This window comes from Podarcis liolepis, assembly GCF_965112155.1.
Source record: "Podarcis liolepis genome assembly, chromosome: 6".
NCBI lineage: Eukaryota > Metazoa > Chordata > Lepidosauria > Squamata > Lacertidae > Podarcis > Podarcis liolepis.
This window is the reverse complement of record NC_139559.1, coordinates 7,915,992-7,940,368: the sequence shown is the minus strand read 5'-3', so window position 1 is coordinate 7,940,368 and position 24,377 is coordinate 7,915,992. Positions and strand designations below refer to the sequence as shown.

At 47.4% G+C, this 24,377-nt stretch overlaps 1 protein-coding gene and 1 long non-coding RNA gene across 5 annotated transcripts in view; one reads left to right on the top strand and one right to left on the bottom strand.

Moving 5' to 3' along the window:
• LOC310708691 (peroxidasin homolog) overlaps window positions 1-24,377 on the bottom strand; it is an 87,917-nt gene that overhangs the window by 16,875 nt on the left and 46,665 nt on the right. For all 4 annotated transcript variants that reach the window (XM_083507333.1, XM_083507332.1, XM_083507334.1 and 1 more), the window contains 7 exons: window positions 18,772-18,884; window positions 15,764-15,920; window positions 14,600-14,708; window positions 12,930-13,087; window positions 10,432-11,935; window positions 8,296-8,430; window positions 5,845-6,053 (listed from right to left, as the gene is read on the bottom strand). In XM_083507333.1, the coding sequence (XP_083363459.1) occupies window positions 5,845-6,053; window positions 8,296-8,430; window positions 10,432-11,935; window positions 12,930-13,087; window positions 14,600-14,708; window positions 15,764-15,920; window positions 18,772-18,884 (2,385 nt within the window). The remainder of the gene's footprint in view (window positions 1-5,844; window positions 6,054-8,295; window positions 8,431-10,431; window positions 11,936-12,929; window positions 13,088-14,599; window positions 14,709-15,763; window positions 15,921-18,771; window positions 18,885-24,377) is intronic.
• The window catches only part of LOC310708962, a 102,638-nt gene that overhangs the window by 68,830 nt on the left and 9,431 nt on the right, over window positions 1-24,377 (top strand). The window lies entirely within an intron of this gene.

The window sequence follows — 24,377 nt, the reverse complement described above, 5'->3', positions numbered from 1 at the left end:
CAGGATTGGTGCAGAAGTTTGGGGGGGACCCCAAGGACTACCATGCCTTTAGGACAGAGATGCAATATGCCCTTAATGTGCAGTTTGATGAATTCCCTGATGAGGAATCGCGAGTTGCTTTCGTGATTGGGCATCTTGAGAGGGGGGCAAGGGACTGGGTTCGACCCCTGATGGCAACGCACAATGACGTCCTAAAGGACACCATGAAGTTCTTTCGTGCAATGGATATCATGTTTTCCAGCGATATTGAGGAGGGAGTGGTGTGCAGACAGCTAATGGCTTGCAAGCAGGGAAGCAGATCTGTCCGTGAGTACTGGACTGAGTTTACCATGCTGGTTCACCGATTGGGGTGGGATTTATCGGCGGCACCCATTCAGATGCTATTTGAAGAAGGTCTTTCTTCGGCTGTGAAAGACGAATTGTCCCGGAGCCCCAGGGCGGTGTCTATGGATCAGCTGACCAAATCTGCGCTGACCATAGGAGCGCGCCAGGAGGCAAGAGCCTTGGAGAGGCGGGAAGGTAAAGGGGAACGTTGGAAGGAGTTCCGCATTCCAGACATTCCTGAGCCAGCTTTCCCGCCGGCAGAGCCGATGGAAATCGGAACAGCGTGCGCGCGCGCAGTTTCAAAGCCCAGCGAAGGGGGTAGGAAGGAGGGAAAAGGCGCCCGGAAATGCTATCTCTGCCAACAGCCAGGTCACTTTGCCAGAGTCTGCCCCCAGAGGAAGGAATGGCAAGGAATGGTGGGAGCTGTTGAGGGAGGAGTGGAAGAGATATGGGAGCAAGTAAAAGCCAACGCCTGGCTGCCACCGTCAGGGCACAGCAGCCAGGCCAAAGAGCAGTGAAAGTGCCCACGCCAGAACCCCCCAAACCTGCCCTAGTGATAGAGGTGTCACTAGAGTTGCAAAACGGATACCCTCTGAAGATTAAGGCGCTGTTGGACTCAGGCAGCTCCTGCAATTTCATGAGCAAGGAGTTTGCAGCTGAACACCAGATACAGACGATCCCTTTAAGCAACCCCCTGCAGGTGACCACGATCAATGGCAGGGAGCTGTTGGGAGGGGAAGTCAGCTTGCAGACCGTCCCAATGACAATGAAGGTGGCAAGGCACACGGAACTGATAGCGTTTAATGTGGCTACCTTGGGAGGGGCTCCCATTATTTTGGGGATGAGCTGGCTGGCGTTACATGATCCACTGGTAGGCTGGCATCAGAGAGTGGTTTCCTTTGGTTCCGCACATTGCTTAGAACACTGCAGGGAGGGAAAGGGTTCAGCAGGGGCCCAAGCCACCCTAGCAGGGACGGAAGTAACGGAGAAAGTGAAGGTGCCACAACAATACGCAGATCTCAGCGACGTGTTCAGCGAAAGGGAAGCTGACCAACTACCCCCGCATAGACCCTTTGATTGTCAAATCAATTTACTCCCTGGGGCACAGCTCCCTGTAGGCAAGTTGTATGCCATGTCGGACAGAGAAATGCAGGAGTTACGAGAATTCATCGACAAGAACCTGAAGAGGGGTTTCATCAGAGAGTCAAGGGCAGTGGGGGGGAGTCCAGTGTTTTTTGTGGATAAAAAAAAACACGAACAAGCCGAGGCTTGTGTGTGATTTCAGGGCCTTAAACGCAGTGTCAGAACCATTGGCCTTTCCCATGCCTAGAATTGATGACATTTTGAACAGGGTGCGGAAGGGAAAGATTTTTACCAAGCTGGACCTAAGGGGGGCGTACAATCTGATACGTATAAGGAAAGGGGATGAATGGAAAACCACCATGTTCACCCCTTTGGGGGCATTTGAATATCTCGTTATGCCATTTGGATTACAAGCAGGCTCAGCGTGCTTTCAATCGCTGATGAACCACGTACTAGGGCCTTTGCTTTACAAGAATTGTGTGGCCTTCCTGGATGACGTGTTGGTGTATTCTGAGAATGAGGAGCAGCATGTGAGAGACGTCAGAGAAGTGTTGCGCAGGCTGCTAGACAACCGGCTGTGGGTGAAACTGGAGAAGTGTCAGTTTCATACCAAGGAGGTGGAGTTCCTGGGGTACCGCCTGTCAGACAAGGGATTGGCTATGGATCCCGGCAAGGTCCAGGCAGTGCTGGAATGGAAAACTCCCAAAACAAAGAAGGATGTGCAGAGGTTCCTAGGGTTTGGGAACTTTTACCGTAAGTTCATCCGAAACTTTGCCCACTTGACGGCGCCCATAACGGACTGTCTCAGCAGTAAGAAGAAATTTGTTTGGACTGAGGAGGCGGAGCGAGCTTTTGAGGAGCTAAAAAGGGCCTTCGCCTCTGAAGAACAACTTCTGCATGTGGATTTACAAAAAAAGATGAGAGTCGAAACAGACGCATCAGACAGAGCCATTGGGGCGGTGCTTCTCCTGCAGCCAGGGGGGGAGGAGTCAGAGTGGAGACCGTGTGCCTTTTTTTCGCGAAAACTGAACAAATCCGAGAGGAACTACACGGTGTACGATCGAGAACTTCTTGCTATCCATGAGGCTTTTCGGAGATGGAGGCACCTGCTAATTGGCGCACAACATAAGGTGCAAGTGTGCACTGACCACAAGAACCTAGAGTATTGGAGAACGGCACGAGTGCTCAACCAACGGCAGTTGAGATGGGCACAGGAGTTCTCCAGATTTAACTTTGAGATTTGTTATGTGCCAGGCCCAGAGAACGTTAGGGCGGACGCTCTCTCACGTAAACCTGAATATTTGGAGGGGGAGGGAGCACCCGAAGAGAGACATGTCATTCCAGAGGACCGCTGGGTGTGTGGGGCGGCATTGGTGGGGCAAAGAGAACTGGTAGAGGGAACGGAGAACGATGAATACGCACAGGACAAACTCAGGGGACTCAGGAGGGAGGGAGATAAACCCGGAGGTTTTGAGGAGAGAAACGGGGCGTTGTACTACAAGGGAGCGTTATATATACCTGAAGGAGAGTTGAGGGGGAAGGTACTCAAGCAGCTGCACGATAGCCCCACAGCGGGGCATTTTGGGCAACACAGAACCATGTGGCTGGTGACCAGGGAATTTTGGTGGCCTAAGGTCAGGGAAGACGTGCGGGAGTATGTGAGGAGTTGTGAACAATGCCAGCGAGCCAAAGGGGAAAGGCGGGCGCCGGCAGGGTTATTAGAACCGCTACCCACACCAGAAAGACCATGGGAAGCAGTAGCTATAGATTTCATGACTGATCTGCCAAGGTCCAGAGGGAAAACAGCCATCATGGTTGTGGTAGACCTGTTAACCAAAATGGCACACTTTATAGCCTGCTCGCATGCGGTCACGGCAGAAGAAACCGCTAAATTGTTTGTAGAAAATGTGTTTAGGTTGCATGGCGCCCCCTTGAGGGTGGTTTCAGACCGGGGGAAACAATTTACTTCCAGGTTCTGGAGGAAGCTCATGAGCTTACTGCATGTAGAGGTAAATTTCTCGACGGCCCGGCATCCTGAAACCAATGGGCAGGCGGAAAGAGCCAATGGCATCCTCCAACAATATTTGAGGTGTTACGTCAATGACAGAGAGAATGATTGGGTGGAGAAGTTGGCATTGGCGGAATTTGCCTACAACAATGCGGAGAACGTGTCCACGGGGATGAGCCCCTTTTTGGCAAATTACGGGTGCCATCCCAGGGCTTTCCCAGGGGGGGAAGGGGAGAGATGGAGCGTTCCAGCTGCCGAACAGTTTGTAGAAGAAATGGAAGCTATCCATCGCCAGCTCCAACTTAACTTAGACAGGGCCAAGGAGGAATATAAGAGGCAGGCAGACAAACACAGGAGAGAAGGTGAAACCATTAGGGTGGGGGACCAAGTGTGGCTGTCAACCCAAGGGTTACCCTTCAAAGGGGGTTGTAAGAAGTTAAGACCCAAAAGACTGGGACCATTTGAAATCACACAACAGGTCAATCCAGTGGCTTTCAGACTCCGGTTACCGAACCACATGAAGCTGCACCCAGTTTTCCACAGGTCATTGCTGTCACTGTATAAAGGGGACAGAGAAGGGAGGGTCACTCGGGGACCAGCAATGGAGGAAAGGGAACAAAGCTACAATGTAGCGGAGATCCTCGATTCCAGGTGGAAGGGAGATCAAGTAGAGTATTTGGTAATGTGGGAAGGGGAACCGGAGTCGGAAAACACCTGGGTTAGGGCAGAGGATGTCAATGACGAAGTTTTAATAGAAACTTTTCATCAGAGGTTCCCACGTAAACCTCAGCCTGTAGCGAGGTTCCGGAGGGAATACTTTGCCACCACCGACGAAGAAGAGGAGTTGGAGGGGTTCACAGATTCCGAGGAGGAGGAGGAGTCAGCGAGCCAGGACGGCGATCGATGGAGGGAATTGTTCGAGACGTCTGAAGATGAAGAAGATTCTTTTCGGGGTTTTACCTCTTCACCTCCCAGAGGAGAGGAAATGGGAGGGGGTGAGGGGGGCCCTGGAGGGGAGGTGGATGTCAGGGAACTGCCATCGGAGGGACAGGTGGTGGAGGGGCTCAGGGAGGAAGGAAGAGACTCAACAGCTGAAGCAGGAACCAGCAGGGGGAGGAGTGGATCTCTGAGGGAATGCGAGCAGGAGGGAGGGCTCAGAGACGCTTCCAGCGAGAACAGTGGGGAGGTATCTGAAGCTCCCATAGGGAGACCCACACCTCGCTGGAAACTGTCACGCCGTGAGTCCAGAAGGCGGGTTTCCGTTAAGGAGCTCTTATGTTGGAGACGATTCCGAAAACAACCACTGTCGGAATCTACAAGTGACTAGGGCAGACATGTTTGTGGAGCTCTGTCACACACAGAGGTTTGTGAAGTGGCACAAACTCTGAGGGAGCACGATTTTACGCACAAGCAGCTAATCATCCCATCACACTCATGTTAGAATATTTACAACTAGCAAAACTGACGGGAAGAGTTAGAGGAGTATTGAACCAGAAAATATTTGGAGAATGGAGACTATTTAAGGATTATATAAGATCATATTGTACCAACCACACCATATTAGCAGAACTTGAGTGATACTTATAAACACAACAAATACCGTTTGTGGAGTAGATGGGAACAATATTAAAGAATATTTCCCTGTGAGGGAAAAACAACAACAGTATAAACAGTACAATGCGAATGATTGGAAGACTCGTTTTTTCAGAAGTCTTTTTTATTTAAGTGTTTATGTAAGTATTAATTAGGAAGAATAAGTTTTTTTTATGAACATAAATCTGCTTTTTCTTCTTTCTTTTTCCTGTATTTTCTTATTTTTTCTTAATTGTTTTTTCTTAAATTTTCTTTTTGTAGTATGAGATTGTCAATTCTTTGTATATGTGTGTAATTTAAATTAATACAGAAATACTGTAAAATTATTGAATGTTACAGGGATGTTGGATTGAAAATAAGTGGCATTGGTAAAAAGATTAATAAGAATATGTAAATATGGATTGATAATGGTGGAAAATACATATTTATAATAGGTTAAGATGTTGAGGAAGGATAAATGATAGAGGGTAAGGACTTGCTGAATTTAATATCTGAACTGGAATACAAAAAGGGAGGTGTGAGGAGGTCAGGAAACTAGTAAATGAAGTATAAGATATGAAAATATTGGGTTTTCTTCTTCTTCTTTTTTGTTAATTGTTCTCTATTTTGTATTTTGTATTTTTTATGTGTTTTGTTTTTGTACCTTTGTAGTTCTTTTTTTTCTTCTATTAGTTATTCTTTGTTCTTATTTTTTTATGTTTAAACTTTGAAACTTTTTACTGTCTTTAAAACTTCAATAAATATTACTTTAAAAAAATAAATTAATTAATACAATTATTTAAAAAACATAACAAAAACAAAACCCACAATTCCCCCTCCCATCCTCATCACATTACCTTCACAGCAGTCCTGCCAGAGGCGCAGATCCATTTCCGGGATCTCATCGCAGCTGACCATGCCCTGTGGGTAGGCTGCGACCCGGAAAACATCCTTCTGCAGCTGCCTGATGTGGTCGCTGTTGTCGCAGATGATGCGGGCGAGAGACACCTGCCTTATCTGCGTGAGCTGGGCAGGGCTGAGCACACCTGGGTTCTCGTACCAAAACCTGATGGGGGAAATTGCACACAAGAGCATCAGCGATGGACCTGTAAACAGCAAGCAAGGGATGCGAGGACTGTTACGGAAAAGGAGCAATGCAGCAGCGAGCTGCAGCTGGCTGGAAAGCAAAACAGGATGTGAATGTTTAGGACTGTACCGTGAGAAAAAAGGGGCAGTCTATTCACTGTGCTGAGCACCGAATGTTAGCTCAGAGTGTCATTTGACCTGTACAGAAAGTACAGGAGGTGGAGTTTGTCTCTCTGCTGTTGGTGTCTGAAGAGAGCAGACGCATTTCTCTGTAATGCTGCAAAGACAGAAATAAAGGCATGTAAATACATTTCTGTCTATCTCTTTCCCCTCCCTGGGGGAGGCAGGGAGCAGGGAAGAGTGGTGTGTTCTTCTCACGCTTGAGGAGGATCGCCGATCGTGACCTAGCCTGTGTCCTGCTGGGAAACGCAGACAGGGAGGTCAACAAGGAGATCAAGCCGGGTGCCTGGAGAGTGGCCAGTTTCTCCAGATAAGGCTGATAAGGGAGCCTTTGGTCTTCAAGAAGAAGAAGAGTTTGGATTTGATATCCTGCTTTATCACTACCCTAAGGAGTCTCAAAATGGCTAACAATCTCCTTTCCCTTCCTCCCCCACAACAAACACTCTGTGAAGTGAGTGAGGCTTCAAAGAAGTGTGACTTCTTTGTGGAAGTCGTTAAAATTGCAGTTGTTGTATAAAGGATTGTTATTTTGACTGGAGTGTAATTGGAATTAATAAGATTTTGGAACTCAGAAATAAAGTAAATCATCAAACCATCAATACTAGCATGCAGGGTGCCACCTAAATTGCATAATTTGGCATCTGAATGATTGGTATTAATGATTGTATTATGATTTGGCACCAGTGTTATGTGGTCCTGGCGGCCGCTCCCGGTCACCAGTCTAGCTGCCGCATTCTGGATTAATTGCAGTTTCCGGGTCACCTTCAAAGGTAGCCCCATGTAAAGCGCACTGCAGTAGTCCAAGCGGGAGATAACCAGAGCATGCACCACTCTGGAGAGACACTCTGCGGGCAGGTAGGCTCCCAGTCTGTGTACCAGATGGAGCTGGTAAACAGCTGCCCTGGACACAGAATTAACCTGCACCTCCATGGACAGCTGTGAGACCAGAATGATTCCTAGGAGTTGGAAGGGACCCGGAAGACCATCTCGTCCAACCCCCTGTAACGCAGGAATATGCAGCTGCCCCATATGGGGAATTGAACCTACAACCTTGGCATTATCAGCACCTTGCTCGAACCAACCAAGCTATCCAGCTGATTTGTGCTGGTGGACTATATATATATATATATATATATATATATATATATATATGCAGGTTTTGGTGTCTTCGGGTGTCTTCCCGTGTAAGAGTTGGGGTGTCTAGGCGACGTTTCGACGAGGTCTCACTCGTCATCTTCAGGCTGGTGCTTTCGGCTTCTTGTTACTGGAACAGAGCAGGATCTCAGTGTTCCAGTAACAAGAAGCCGAAAGCACCAGCCTGAAGATGACGAGTGAGACCTCGTCGAAACGTCGCCTAGACACCCCAACTCTTACACGGGAAGACACCCGAAGACACCAAAACCTGCATTCCTGTACCCGTGAAAATCTACGAAAGCATATATATATATATATATATATATATATATATATATATATATAATATTTATTCAAATATATAAAAGGATGTCACATAGAGGAGGGAGAAAGGTTGTTTTCTGCTGCTCCAGAGAAGCAGACACGGAGCAATGGATCCAAACTACAAGAAAGAAGATTCCACCTAAACATTAGGAAGAGCTTCCTGACAGTAAGAGCTGTTCGACAGTGGAATTTGCTGCCAAGGAGTGTGGTGGAGTCTCCTACTTTGGAGGTCTTTAAGCAGAGGCTTGACAACCATATGTCAGGAGTGCTCTGATGGTGTTTCCTGCTTGGCAGGGGGTTGGACTCGATGGCCCTTGTGGTCTCTTCCAACTCTATGATTCTATGATTCTATGACTGGTTGCCATTCCCATCCTGAGCCCTGGCGACTGAGGGCTGTGACTGTGTGCTGCTCTCCGCTGGCAGGGAACAGCTGTTGTAGGAGTAGATCACAACTGCAACCTCACCCAACCCCAAAAGGCAAGCCCTCAAGGATCCAACGGGGAGACGTCTAAACCCTGAGGGTCCTCCAAATCAAAAGAACAACTCCCTCAGATGGAATGGCAAATGGACTTGGCTTGGCTTACCTGTCTCCATCTCGGAGTCTTCGAAACTGAGTCGCTAATAAGCACATGAGTGTTGGCCCCACTCTGGTGCCCGGGACAAGGTCCTCCACCATCAGGGCAGGAAACAAGTCGATGTTCTTTGTAATTCCATATAAACTGCAGAGGGAGAGGGGAAAGAGATCAGCTGGAGGAGCAAATGTTTGCCTGGTGTTTGTGTTTGTGTGTGTGTGAGAGAGAATGTTGTGGCCCTGCAGATTTTGCTGAACCCCATCTCCCATCAGCTGGGATGCGGGTAGCGCTGTGGCTTAAACCACAGAGCCTAGGACTTGCCGATCAGAAGCTCGGCGGTTCGAATCCCCGCGACGGGGTGAGCTCCCGTTGCTCGGTCCCTGCTCCTGCCAACCTAGCAGTTCGAAAGCACGTCAAAGTGTAAGTAGATAAATAGGTACCACTCCAGCGGGAAGGTAAATGGCGTTTCCGTGTGCTGCTCTGGTTCCACAGAAGCAGCTTAGTCATGCTGGCCACATGACCCGGAAGCTGTACGCCGGCTCCCTTGGCCAATAAAGCGAGATGAGCACCACAACCCCAGAGTCGGTCACGACTGGACCTAATGGTCAGGGGTCCCTTTACCCTTTACCTAACTCCCATCAGCCCCCAACTACCACGGCCCATGTCTGGAATGATGGGAGTTGTAGTTCAATAGCATTTGGAGGGTCACAGTCCCTTCCCCATACTGACCTAGGAGGGTATCTGCGGTATGGCTTTAAAAGACCTGAGGGGAGATCGTAATTCTGTGAAGGGCCAGGGTGCCTCTGGTGGAGAATCTGAAGTACCCATACCAAACTGCAGTTCCCATGATTCTTTGAGAGAAGCCATGACAGGTCAGGGCCAACAGAGGCATTACACACATGGCAGATCTGTGTTAAGATCATTCGGCCTTATTGTTGTGGTTGCTGCTGCTGCTGCTTTGAAGCCAGTGTGTGGGGATCCATGTTTGATCAGAGGGGCAATGCCCGGGTAGGAGGTATTCAGCCCTCCCCCATGTTGTTTCTCTAATACAAATTGGGAACAACTGTGGCTCAGTGATAGGGCATCTGTTTTGCATGCATAGGGTCCCAGAAGAACAGTCTGAAACTCTGGAGTGTCCATACAGGTACTTGCTCACTATGTGGAAATGGTGTGTTGGGGGGATTAAATAGTCCCCTCCACAGCCATAGATGCTCTGATAAAAAATAGTCTCCCTCCTAGAAAAAAAAAGGTTTAAAAAAGTTAGGATATCTAATCACCAGTCTCTCCTGTCACATCTGATTTGACTCTAAAAAAAGTAAAGGACCCCTGACACTTAAGTCGTGGCCGTGAACAACTCTGGGGTTGCGGTGCTCATCTCGTTTTACTGGCCGAGGGAGCCGAAGTTTGTCCGCAGACAGTTTTTCCAGGTCATGTGGCCAGCATGACTAAGCCGCTTCTGGTGAAACCAGAGCAGTGCACGGAAACACCATTTACCTTCCCACCGGAGTGGTACCTATTTATCTACTTGCATTTTGACATGCTTTCGAACTGCTAGGTTGGCAGGAACTGGGACCGACCAATGGGAGCTCACCCCATTGCGGGGATTTGAACCGCCGACCTTCTGATCGGCAAGCCCTAGGCTCTGTGGTTTAGGCCACAGCGCCACCCGCGTCCCTTGATTTGACTCTTAAAGCAGCATAAAACCAGGATAGGTTTGCAGTGCAGATATACCTTGGGCAATCTTCAAGATACTTGCAGCAGCTGAGTCAACGCTTGCTATGGACTGCAGCCTGATATGGAACGGAGGAATGTAAACACTACAATCCCTTTGTGTGTTGAGTTATTCACTTCCGTTGCTAAAGGCAATATAATTTGTGAGCCTCAAGAGGCTAGAGGACTTTGACTCCTATTAGCCTCTCCTAGTGGGGCCTACGATCAGGGAAGATGTGAGTTGTTGCCCAGCAAGATTTGGAGCCACAGGTTCTCTGCGCCTGACCTAGAGCAACAGAAGTAAATGGTCTCATGTGCTGGGGTCAGGGAGAGAAACAGTAGGGCTGGAGTTTGGTTGTTGCACAAAGGAGACACCTAAAGGAGGGTTGGTTACAATTGTCGCTGACCTCTCTGGTGCCCTTTGGCCGGGCCACCTACCTCCTGAGCTTCTCCCTGATCTCGAGGTTCCTAATCTCGTTCTTGAGGTCGTCAAACTCCTGTGCGGACGTGAGGTTGCAGAAGACCCGGAAATCGTTGTAAGGGGGGATGCCGTGGTCGCGCCCCCTCTGGATGTTGATGGCTGCCAGGTCCAGAGAGACGGAATGGGCCATGGAGAAGAGCTTCTCGGTCAGCTCCATGTTCAAGAGTTCGGAAGGCACTCGCATTTTCCCGGGGACCCCGAAGAGTCCGCGGAGAAGCGGGTCGATGCCGCCTTCCTGGGTGATCCTGAATGGTGAGAAGAAGGCCTTGTGAAGAGGGAGGTGGCCCTGCTGGATGGGCTGGAAAGTTTCGTTGAGCCGGTAGAGGAGAGGGTTGATGAGGGTGTGGCCGAAGCGGAAGGCGGCCGTGGCGAAGGCATTCAGGATACCGGCGTTGGTGTTGGGCTCATAGCCTTTGTACTCCCCCAAGACCTTCATCCCGGCTTCCCCGAAGATCTTGGGCAACCAGTGCGAGTACGTGATGTGCTGCATCTCGGCCCCCACGATCTTCCGAGCCTCGTGGTAGATGGTATCCCCGTCCCAGTGAGGGTTCAGGGCCAGGAGCTTGGCGGCCACACGGTTATGCTCCCGGAACCACAGGGTGTGCATGGAAGTCAAGGCCAGCTGCTCGTTGGCTCGGTGGTCGCCGGCCAAGAAACACGGGACGGGACTCTCGCTCTCGTCCCGCATGCATTCGGTGGGAGGCCCCACGGCGAAGGGGAGGAGGTGCTTCCCGGAGCTGGGGACCACCTGCCCTTGCTTCAGGAGCCCCCTCTGGTTGCTGAGGTCCCTTAGCTCCAGAGACTCGTGCTCCGTGCTCCCGTAGACGTTGGATGCGTCGATGAACGAGGTGAGGTGGTTGATTTGCTCCCGGGCGTACACAGAGTTCATCAGCAGAGAGGTCATCCCGCTACCACACACGGGGCTGGAGCGGACGAAGAACATGCAGTGCCCATTCCTGACCCGCGGGTCGTTCTCTGGGATCATGACGGAGAAGCAGGGAGGGTCATTGGTGCATACCTGGCTGCACGACGCTCCATCGGAGAAGCGCGCCATACTAATGGCCGCCACGGTCTGGTCCATGTCGTGGTCCAGGAACTGTCCCCATTGCATCAGCATGTGAGTGAACTGGTCGTCGGGCGTGATGGTCTCCGTGCCAATCATGGCGGTCGAGACCAAACGAGGGAGCGGCAGGGGGAGCTCCCGGGAGTCGTCGGCCAGAGAGAAGCCTCTGGGCAGGTTGAACCCGTTCTGGTAGGCCGGCTTGAGCAGGCGCTCAAAGGCGGTGAGGGAAGCTCCCCACATGGGGTGCTGGAGGTTGTTGCATGAGCCGTCGTGGGTCCGGTACTTCCTGTGGAAGCAGATGTCGGAGCAGTTGGGGGTGCGGCGGTGGGCAGAGCAGCCAGACAGGTTGGCGATCATGTTCAGGTAGTGCGGGGAGACCAGGTCGTTGTAGCGGTACCCTGAAAGACCACTCCCAGAGCGTTACCCAATGGATTAGAATCAGAACAAGTATTCGCTACAAAATGAATTCCTTTTTCTAACATTGCAAATCTCACAACCGGATTGTGAGGCTAATAATTCCAGGATATCTGGAACCTTCCCTAAACCGTCGCAGGTTTATATTTATTTTTAAAGTTTCTAGCAAATGCCTAGTCCTTCAGAGGGAAACTCTAATTACATATGAGCTACCGTACTGGGCCGAATATAACCTGCACCTGCAAATAAGCCACACCTTCCAAATTTTGCAGCTTGGGGGAGGCTTGGGAGCCGTGGATGGGACAGACACCCTTGCCCTGCGCTCCCGGGCTGCTCTTGGGGGGGAGAGCCATACCGCTTTGCCGGGGGCCTCCCCTGTCCCCCCCTTTGTTCCAACAGCTTGGGGGGAAGCTTGGGAGCGGTGGGTGGGCTGGGCGCTGTTGCCCTGCACTCCTGGGCTGCTTCCGGGGGGGGGGGCGGAGAGCCATGACGCTTTGTCGACGGTGTACGGCCGCAAATATAAGCCACACTTTAACTTTTCACGATCGGAATTTGGGGGAGGGGGGAAATGTGGCTTATATTCAGGCCAATACGGTATGCCTTCTTAAGGCAAAGGAATGACCACCGAGAGGTCCTTATAGCCTTCCCTTTAACCCAAAGGTTTCTAGGCCAATGAACATTTTGTTCAAATGCAACCCATTCTCAGCATTTTATTAGAATGCAGTATACGTCCGAATAAAAACCAGAAAAGCAATTCTAGGATGGAATCTTAGCAGCAGACACACCAGTTCCTTAACTTAGTCTCCTGTACATCTGAAGGGGACGACGACACACAATTTAACACTGAAAAGCTGCTAACATGGGGGACAAGCAGTCCTCTCGTGGGAGGGTTTTCCATACCTAGGGCGCCATAACAGAGACATAATACATAACATGCTTTCATGGTTTGTTGCTGCTGCTCAGTGGTGGCTTTATTACCTGTTCCGTTCATGTCCACAACCAAGCCTTGTTGCACATGTTCCTGGATGAGCTGCAAGGTCCGTTCGAAGATCTCTCCGGCCCGAGCTGTCTCGATGGTGTACGGATCCCGCGGGTAACGGAAAAGAGCCAGCAATTCATTAGGAGTTTTCGGTCGCCTGTCCGGAGAGGACAGAAAACCATTTTTAAGCGCCATCGCATTTTCCAAAAGCCTCTTCATTATCGGCTGAGATACTAATAGCAATCCGAGTTCTCAAACGTGCTGGTCCTTATTGCAGCCAAAATGGCTCTGTTCCTCCTGTCCACAAGAGGGCGATATCAGCAGGCTTGGGGGAACCCCAAGCTATGCAGGGGGATAAACAACCTTTCTACTCCAAAGAAAGTCCCATTCAGTTCAATGGGGCTTCCTTCCAATTGAGTGGGTATAGGATTATAGCCTTGGAGGTGGGGGGACGACGACCCCCAAAGCTACCCAGGGATGACTAAGAATGCTCAGTGGTCACACAATGCTGGCTGACTATTGGGGCAGGAGACAGAAAACTAGGGGAGGAGAGTGGAATGGAGTATCCTGAAAAAGAGCAGGCCACAATGGAACAGTTTGTCACAGCTCCCACTTGTTACTTTTACTTTCAGTTAGGGAAGCAAGAAAACGGCAGTTTCCGCTTCCACTTGCATCCGTCACAATCAGCGCCGATTCTGTTCTGCTGCAGTTTGGTTTCTGACAAATACTGCATTCCTTGTCTTGCTGTCTGCTATTCACTGTGTGTTACACAACTGTTTATGTTCATTTCCATGCTGAGGAAACATGAAAACTACTGTACTTTTCTGTGTATTAGATGAGGTTCAACCCCCCCCCAAAAAAGAATGCTAAAAAATGGGGGGGGGATGCGCTTTATACATAGTCAGTGCATATTGGTGACATGGGATTGTTTGGTTCTGCTAGCTGGAGATTGCCACAGGGTTCTTGGTGTCTGCGAAAAGGGCTGGTGTTTATTTGCTGTTGCTGCAGCAAGACGTGTGGGTGATTTGCGGTTGCGGCAGCGCAGGTCAGACGGGTGAGCAATTTTCAGCAATATTGCCCCTAAAAAAGCTCAACAGCTCTGGTCCACCCCCCTCCAAAAAAAGCTCAACAACTCTGGGCAATCTCCCCCCATTTTCTTAAGTTTGAACCCCCCCAAATAGGTAGCGTCTTATACATGGGGGCGTGTTATACACGGAAAAATACGGTATGTGTCGTTTGCAGACTTAAGAAAACAATGATGTGAAAGATTGAATTTGCTTGGCTCATTTCCACTCCTGACCACAGACAGACAGGTGGAATGCAGCGATTCCTGCTTCCTTTTCCATTTGCGTGGGAATTCCTACTTCCCGTGAAGTCCCTGGCCGAGTGACAATTGGGGACTCTGCTACATTTGTGGAGATAAAGTGCTTTATATGCTTTATAACACTGAGACACCAGATGGCGCTGTGAAGTCCCGTTTTCCGCTAACGGGATTTCTCTGTATGAAATTTGCAACGTGTTTAACCGAATCGCTTCTTTGATGTGTCTAGACCCAGCCCGGGTGGGAAATGACCGCAAAACTGCCCTCCCCACACAAAATGGCTTCTGCATCTGTGCGGCCTTCCCATCTGCCCCTGTAAATGTGAATTTATTCTCCAAACGGTCTTACTTGCTAAACAGCTCGGTGCGCGTAGAATTGATGGCGTGGTCCACACTGCTGATGGCTTCTTGGATCGAGGTAGCTACGAAGGTGTCGCCGCTTCTGCCAACGTTTGTAGCTTTTTTAAAAACCACAAAGGTGGCGGTGGTGGGGAAAGAGATTCAAAATTTAAACCACTTCCATTTTAGAATCATCTGCCTTGAAAACAGTAACCTTACCGCCCAATACACCACTCCTAGCACATATTTTGAGTTTGCTTGGAATGTGAAAATGTCAGAACAATAAGAATAGTTTTGCTTTTTCTTGCACCCATAAATGCCTTTCCCTTGCTTTTTAGCATAACCTTCTGTGCTGCACACATTGGTGGCAGAGATTTGCGTTTCACATAGAAGGTTTCTCCAGGTTGGGCTGGAAAAGACTCCCACCTGAAACCCCAGCAGCTGCTGCCTGTCCGTGTAGACAATATAGAGCTATAGAGCCATGGTGTGACTCATAAGAAAGCTTACTATGCTCCCTGCTGCATTGTGTCACCCGGAGAAGGGGCTACAGGCAGGGATCTGCAAAGAATCCTTTTCATTTTATGGGGGGGGGGATATTTTGCAAACGTATGCAGGTTTAATCAACCAGCTAATCAATCATCAAGAAAAATATACATGCTTAATCAACTAGGGCTTCTGTAACTGGGTGACAATCCTGCTTAGAAAATGTAGATCTAGAGGATTTTAATCTCACCTGTAAGGTAACAAAAACTATGGACAACTCAGATGGATAAAAAACGTGGATAACAGATTGATTTGCAGATGTAAATGTTCATATTAGGACCCATGGAAGGGAAGAGGGAAAAATCTCGAGATTCAGAGCATGGATTTGCAATTGAATTTGTTGTACATTTATTTCTTTTTAAAATAAAATAAAAATTATTTTATTTTTTAAAAATAAAAGAAAACGTAGACCTAGGATTGCATGTTGGTATGGATTGTATATGGGTACAGGGGTGCAGAAAAGCCAGCCAGGCAAACTGGCTCCAACTAGACCAGCCTCTGCCAATCTGGTGCCCTCCAGCTACAACTGGAGCCAGTGGGAGTTGTAGTCTGAAACAGCTGGAGGGCGCCAACTTCGGGAGGGTTGCATGACCAGGCTAACACTGCAGATGCAAAGGAAGGTTGCTCTCACCTGTGATTGTCAGTTGCATGGTGCTGGAAGTAAACCCAAATGTGTTCCTGGCTACGCACTCGTACCTCCCTTGGTCAGCCATCCCTAGGTCTCGGATGGAGAGGGTCCCTTCTCTGTTGATGTGGAACTTGCCGCTCTCTGTGATTTGAATTCCTTCCTGATATGCAAGGAAAAGAGGTTTTGGAGCTTGGATAGACTAGGTTCAGCTTTGGCCCATGCTATGCACACAGGATGGGACACGGGTGGCACAGTCCACAGAGACTAGGACTTGCCGATCAGAAGGTCGACGGTTCAAATCCCCACGACGGGGTGAGCTCCTCTTGCTCGGTCCCTGCTCCTGCCAACCTAACAGTTCGAAAGCACGTCAACGTGCAAGTAGATAAATAGGTACCGCTCCAGCGGGGAGGTAAACGGCGTTTCCGTGCGCTGCTCTGGTTCGCCAGAAGCCGCTTAGTCATGCTGGCCACATGACCCGGAAGCTGTACGCTGGCTCCCTCGGCCAGTAATGCGAGATGAGTGCCGCAAGCCCAGAGTCGTCCGCGACTGGACCTAATGGTCAGGGGTCCCTTTACCTTTTTATGCACACAGGAGAATGGGGTGGGAATGCATGGGGGGAGGGGTGCATCACATGTGTGAATGTTCCTCTGTGCTAAGACAAGCAAACCACAATGCAAATAGAAAATCAGTAGGTGAGCTATTTTTCTATTTCAAAGGTTGATTTTTTTTAAAGAAGACTTTTACTAACGTGGAAGTGCATTCAAAACTTGAACTTATCCCTTCCAGTCTTCTTTTATGTGTTGACTGAGTCAGAAAGCCAAAACAAAGTGATTATTATTATTATTATTATTATTATTATTATTATTATTATTGCCTGGGTTGATATTAGTGTGCAGGCACTTGCTTTCCTCCAATGGATATCTGCATGTGCAAAACTTGCGTTTTGGAACAAATTGTAAAGATAAAGGTAAAGGTAAAGGACCAATGTCCAGTCACAGATGACTCTGGGGTTGCGGCGCTCATCTCGCTCCATAGGCCAAGGGAGCCGGCATTTGTCCGAAGACAGTTTTTCAGGGTCATGTGGCCAGCATGACTAAGCCGCTTCTGGTGAAACCAGAGCAGCGCACGGAAACACCGTTTACCTTCCTGCCGAAGCGGTACCTATTTATCTACTTGCACTTTTTGGCATGCTTTCGATCGGCAAGCCCAAGAGGCTCAGTGGTTTAGGCCACAGCACCACCCGCGTCCTGGAACAAATTGTACCTCCCCAGAAAAAAATGAGACGAAATTGGACACCTTGATCCCCAAACTGTGCGTGGGCTGCTTGTTTGGCACGTGCAAGTCTCCTGAAAAAACCCAATTCATGCTGACTTTGATCCAGGAAGAAACGGTTGTGTGAACTGATACACTTTGACAGCCACCAGAATACAGTGGTAACTCGGGTTACAGATGCTTCAGGTTACATACGCTTCAGGTTACAGACTCCACTAACCCAGAAATAGTACCTCGGGTTAAGACCTTTGCTTCAGGATGAGAACAGAAATCATGCTCTGGCAGTGCGGCGGCGGCAGCAGGAGGCCCCATTAGCTAAAGTGGTGCTTCAGGTTAAGAATAGTTTCAGGTTAAGAACGGACCTCCGGAACATATTGAGTACTTAACCTGAGGTGCCACTGTACTCGCAAGTGCAAACTAGGGCTTGCAGGCTACGGCGTCTCACCCAGCTGTCCACCAGATGTCAGCAAAGGCATTGCAAAAATTCGATTGGCAGCAAAAGACAAGTCATCTCAGGCTACGGTCGCATGGCCCATTGGGCTGTGTTCCTTCGCATGCACTCTTTAAAGTTCTCTTTGAGATTTGGGACAGAGGGCCGGGCTTCAAATTAGGGATGTCTGCGCTGCCTGAACTCTTTTTGGAGACCCAAAATAACCCTTGCTCCCCCCTGGATACTGGAGGTGGTATGGAAAAGGCTTTGCACATTCAGTCCACCATTCTCTCTGTCCACAAAGTTTTGGTAGCCCAACTGGGAGCTGTATTTTACCCCTTACAGGCCTAAAATTCTCAGCACCCTCAACAAACTACAGTTCCCGGGATCCTCTGGCTGTGTGTGTGTGTGCTTGAAATGTGTTTAAAATATATTGTGCGTTTGCAGAAGCAGCGGTGGGTTCCCCATCCAAGGCAGGCAGACCTCAAGGCAACAGGTGTTCAAAGTGCATCGATCAACACTCAGGTACCATATGTATCATATGTGGTGGACATGTAGGAAGATCAAAGTGTTCTGGGGCTTAATTTACGAGGAGTTGAAAAAAATGTTTGGAATAACCTTTTTAAAAAGACCAGAGGCATTTCTGTTCAGCATTGTTGGGACATCCCGAAGGCCTTTAGGGAGGTATTCTTATATGCGACGGCCGCAGCTCGGACTTTGGTGGCAAAGGGGTGGAAGGAACAAGAAGCCCCGACAGTAACGGACTGGCATTACAAGCTACAAGAATTTGCTGAAATGGCGCAGTTAACAAACAGCATGAGAGGCAACTCAAAACAAAAATTTATGGAAAAGTGGGATAGATATAAAACATATGTTCAAAAATACAGTAAAGGTTCGCTATCTATGCTAGCATTTGATTGACGTTGGAGTGAGACTGAGTTGAGAAATAAGAGCACATATTGATATAGGAATGTATTAGATAAAATGTAAAGAAATGTACAATAATAAGAGTACATTCATTTGTAAAAAAGGAATATACAACGGGATAGACAGGAAGTCTAGTGTGTTGGTATGTATATGATTTTGGGGGAAATGGTTTTTCTTTTTTCTCTTTTTCTTTTTTTTGTTTCATTTTCTTTCTAGGTATATGAAATTTGTATATAATTTTTGTATACATGTTGGAAATTATATTATAGCAAGCCCTGTAATGTAATATGACAATGTTTACCGATGTAATGTAAGAATGTTAACGAATAAATAAAATGCAAATTAAAAAAAGAAGAAGAAATAAAGATCAGCACTCAGGTACCTTGGCCCATGTGATGGTGGGCTGTGGATCCCCTTGGGCAGCACAGGTGATCTCGATGTCTTGTCCAGTCTCCGCCACCATATCTTGCGGGGGGTGAAGGAAGACCGGAATCACTGTTTAGGGCGAAGAGGAAAGAGTCAGGCAGACACCCCAAACTTCTCGGTCAGGAATGTTATAATAATAATAAATTTTTATTTATATCCCACCCTCCCCAGTCAAAGCCGGGCTCAGAGTGGCTAACAACAGAAAAATAATAAAGCATTCTAAAAATCAATTCATTATAAAATCAGATCAAATCAAATTAATGGCAACCATTGAGCTAGAGTTCTGTGAGGATTACCAAAGGAGGAATTCCAAGGTCTCAAATATAAAATACACACATAAGTATATAAACCACGTGTCCGAAATAGTACAGGACTCTCCCAAATTGACTTCAAATATTTCTCCGCAAGGAGGAAGGAAATGGGAAAGCCTCTCCATTGTCTTTTGCTTACCTGTCTTAAGGGCAGATTTGTGTATGAATTGGGTGAGCCTGTGACCTGGATTCAGGAATTAAAGTATTTACCATCACAAAAGAATGGCCAGGCTGCCCAGGTAAAGCAATCAGTGACCATTATCAGGTATCCAACAGACAGTATTTCTGCTGTAGACCGCCTCCTTCTGTGATGCTTGTATGATGTTTTTTTTTTGGGGGGGGGGTCTTGGGCTACAGGGTGGGCAATTTCAAAAGTTTATATAAGGACTTGCGCACCGTTGTTTGGAGTTCTCTCCCTCCAGGTTGTGGGGACCCTGTTGCAACAGTTTAAAAAGATCAGGCTTACTAACCGCTTTGCTTCTCAATATACTCTGCTTTGCCTCTGTTATTTTCTCCTATGGATAGGGGGACCCACTTTAAGGACTCTATACAGATAATAATAATAATAATAATAATAATAATAATAATAATAATAATTTATTTATACCCCACCCATCTGGCTGGGTTTCCCCAGCCACTCTGGGCGGCTTCCAACTGAATATTAAAAACAATACAGCACCAGACATTAGAAACTTCCCTAAACAGGGAAGGTTTGTTTTGTTTGGTTTGGTTTATGGGCTCTTGGATACCCCATAAGGGAAAAGGAGCAGTTTTTTCTTATAACAGGAACGACTGGGGAAGAAACTCAAAGGTCCACAGGAGGCAAAAGCGATTTGAGGAGCAGAAGATGTACGACCAAACTCATGGAACTTTGAAGTGTCAGGCATAGCCCTACTGGCTTTAGCCCAAACGTAGCAGAGTTTTCCTGCACAGCGAAGAAGCTAGTTGAGATGGTAATGACTAGTCAGCTAGACTCAGAATAACTATTTACAGGATTTATTAAAAGGAAAAATAAAACCAGCAGAGTTTCTGCATACAAATAAAAGCAAAATAAATCCTTTCTTTCTCTCTCTCTCTCATAACCATACACAGCACTTCTAACTCCTAACACACCTCACACCAAACTGAGCTAACAATCCCTTGATAACAGAGTTGAGTGCTGGTCGTTAACCAATCAGAGTGAGTAGTTTCTAGGTCAAGCAGACCTGGGCTTTCTGCCAAGAGTAAATTGACACCAGCTTGAGTTAATTGTGCTAAGCTAGAATCTGCAAGTTTCCCACGAGAACCAATTAACAGAAACTGAACACCCCCTCACAGATTCTGCTGAACAATTAACACCAAATACACCTATGTAGGAGATTATTTTTCCAGCAAACCTAAACCCTTGCACATTCGCTTGTTCTTTATCTTTGCCAATGGTTTAGTTAATACATCTGCTACATTTTCTTCACTTGATACATAAGTACAGGTGATTACATTGTCTTGTACACAGCAACGTACATTTTGGTATTTTACAGAGATATGTTTGGAACGCGATTTGAAACCCTCTGTTTTACTTAAGGTTATACAAGCTTGATTATCAATGTAAACTTGTACTGGTTCTCCACAATTTACATTTAAATCTGCTAACAAATGCTTGAAATAAATCACCTCGTTGCACAATTCACTCAATGCGGCGTACTCTGATTCTGTTGATGACACACTTACAACGTCTTGCTTGCGTGACCGCCAGCTGATTAAAGCTCCACCGACCATTATGACTAGTCCTGTGACAGATTTTCTATCTGGCAAATTTCCCCAGTCACTATCACAGTAGCAACTCAACATTTCATCCTCTGAAGAATTTAATTGTAACATATAGCCAATTGTCTGTTTGAGGTACCTCAGAACTTGTTTTACCCCTTTCCAGGCATTTAGTGTGGGTTTTGAGACCAATCTACTTAATATGCCTACTGCGTAGCTAATATCAGGTCTGCACCACTGTGCTATATACAATAAACTTCCAATTACAGAGTGATATACATCAGGATGTTCAAATTCAGGACTCTCATCTATATGAAGTGTTTTTATGAAACCTGGATCCATAGGCACTGCTGCCCCTTTGCAATCCTGCATCCTGTATGTAGTCAGTAGTTGTTTAACTTTGTTCTGCTGACTAATTAGGCAGCTGCCATCTTGGGCCCAGCACACTTCCAACCCTAGATATGTCCTAACCGGGCCTAAGTCCTTCACTTTGAACTTACTGGACAATTGCTTGGCAAACCTTTTAGTTTGTTTATCTGTTTTACAAGCATACAATACATCATCTACATAAATCAGACAAAACTCTTGATCACTGCCTGTACCACGTACATAAACACAATTGTCAGCTGTACTCTGTTTGAAACCAAATGACACTAAGGCCTCATGGAAACATCTGTTCCAAGATCTTGCAGCCTGTTTGAGACCATATAGAGCTTTGTTTAATTTTAACACTCTATTAGAACCTGTCTCATAACCAGGCGGTTCGGCTAGATACAGGTCTTCTGATATTGGTGCATGTAAATATGCAGTCTGGATATCAAAATGGTTTAACAGGAGTTTTCTCTTTGCTCCAAGCGTTAAAATTAGCCTTACACTGTCCCCCTTAGCAGTAGGGGAAAAAGTCTCGTCATAATCTTTTCCAGGCCTCTGAGAGTGTCCTTGAGCGACTAAACGAGCTTTGTATTTGTACTCTCCTGTCACCAGAGGTTTAAGTTTGTACACCCACCTGCAGCCTACAATCTTTGCCCCCTCAGGCGCTGCTACTGGTGTAAAAACCTTGTGCTCATTCAGAGAGGACATCTCTTCCTCCATTGCCTGTTTCCAGAGCTCTGCCTCCTCTTTTGGTAACTTTAACACCTCCTGAAAACTCTTGGGTTCTGCACTTACACTAAACACATTTGCAGTATCTGGGGAAAAACGCACCGGAGGCACTCCTTTGTTTTGTCTTTTAGATCTTCTGGGAGAAAATTTTTCTTCTGACCCACTTTCCTCCTCAGAACTACGACCTCTCTTTTGTTGCTTAGCAACTGGTCTTTGGCTAACTCCACTTTCTTGAGAGCTCTTATCTGAACTTTCCTCCCCCTCAGACTCTGATTCTCTGTGTCTACTTTCAGAGTCATGAAGCTCCTGGGAAGGTTCAAACCAAACCTCAGTATTGGCATGTAGTCTCTCCCAGCCACTATGTTCACAAAAACTGGCATTCCTGGAGATCACAATGCCATTTGTCCCTTCAGCAAAGCGGAAACCTTTTCCCAGCTCCTGGTAACCCACAAGCACTAGCTGTTTGGTCTTAGGATCTCCCTTCTTTCTCATTTGTTTCGGAATTAATACCCAGGCTTTTGATCCAAACACATGCAAATGGTCAATTTTAGGTTTTTTCTGAAACAATTTAAAGTACGGGGTTGTACCTATTGTTTGGTGAAAGAGCCTATTTTGGAGATAACACGCGGTGAGCATGCTCTCCCCCCAATAAGACATGGGCAAATCAGCATCAGCAAGCATGGCAAACATCATATCTTGTAAAGATCTGTTTTTTCGCTCTGCAACGCCATTCTCCTCTGGGGAAAAAACGTTCGTTTTTCTATGCCCAATGCCACGCTTTTGTAACCAATCTCTAAAAGCATTTGACATAAATTCGCCACCTCTGTCCGTCTGAATCCTTTTAAGTTTAGTGGATAGAAATCTTTCCACAGATGCCACCCAGCCTTTAAACTTAGTGAACACATCACCCTTATTCTTCATGGGAAAAACCCAAGAATAACGCGTGGCGTCATCCACAATTGTTAGTGAAAAACGCGATCCACCCCTGCTTACAGCAAATGGACCAATTACGTCCATGTGAACCAGCTGTAGCGGTGACTCACTAACTCTGTCACTTCTGGGGTAAGAGACTCTGTGGGTTTTAACCTTTTTACACACATTACAATCAAGGTACTTGTTACAACTCTTTAAATTACCCCCATCAGCCAATTCAGACATTTTTAGTACACTTTTCCAGCAAGCATGCCCCATTTTCCTATGCAATAAGTGCACACAGTTGTCATGTATAGCTTTGTTATTCACTGCAGGCTGAGATTTACTGACTACTGCTGCAACTTGAGATCCTGCTTTAAGCCAAAACAAGCCTCCCTCTGACTTAGCAGTGCCTAAAATCTCACCAGCCTTCTTAATAATGCAACTGTCTCCTTCAAAATACACTTTAAACCCAGCTTTCAGCAAACAATCTACAGACATCAGATTGCTCCTTAATGACGGCACACAAAGTACATTTTGCAGGCATTCACGAAGACAAGGAACAAAAACTGCACCCCCCGAAATCACTTCGGAAGTACTTCCGTCTGCTAGAGCCACCTGGCTGCGCTGTGCTGAGTTCTTGGAAACAAACAATTCATCTGAATTCACGATGTGGCGAGATGCTCCCGAATCGACCACCCAGACCGCTTGTTTCTCATCAGCACTCTTGACCTCGCCGGTCACCAGCTGAGCTGACTGTTTTTGTTTGAAGAATTTCTTTTTACGCTGCTGCTGCTGCTGATCTCGTCTCTGCTCCTGCACCGGCAACTGAGACTTGACCAACTCCGGACATTGTCGTTTTAGATGCGCTGAAGACCCACATCGGAAACAACGCCTAACAGCAAACGCTGACTCCTCACCAGTACGCTGCTTTTGCTTCACCTCTGGCACGGCATGAGAACTCCTTCCAAACCGCCCACCTGCAGAAGCCTCTGCAGCCAACGACCTTTCTTGCCTCTTCTGCCATTCTTCAATCAAACGCCCAGTAACGTAACTGACTGATAAATCACGCTCCTGTATGCCTTCTAGAGACAAAACTAAATTATCCCAGCTTTCCGGGAGAGAACTCAAAATAATAGCCACCTTCTCCTGCTGGTCTAACGCACAGTCTCTTTCCTGTAGCGCAGAAAACTTTAACTGTAAACTGTGTAGGTGTTCCTGCATTGTAACCCCAGGCTGTAACATTGCCTTGTACAATGCCTTGCGAATGAACAGCTTGGAAACCGCTGTCTCACGCACATGGAGTTCTTTAAGTGCTTGCCACACACCTCTAGCTGTCTTGATTCCCCTCACATACGGCAACTGGGAATCTTCCAGCCCCAAGACAATTGTGGCCCTTGCTCTTTGGTCTTTATCGAGGTCTTCATCATCAGGCTTCGTAGGAAACTTACTCACCACTTGCCAGAGATGATCCCTCTGCAGCACTGCCTGCATG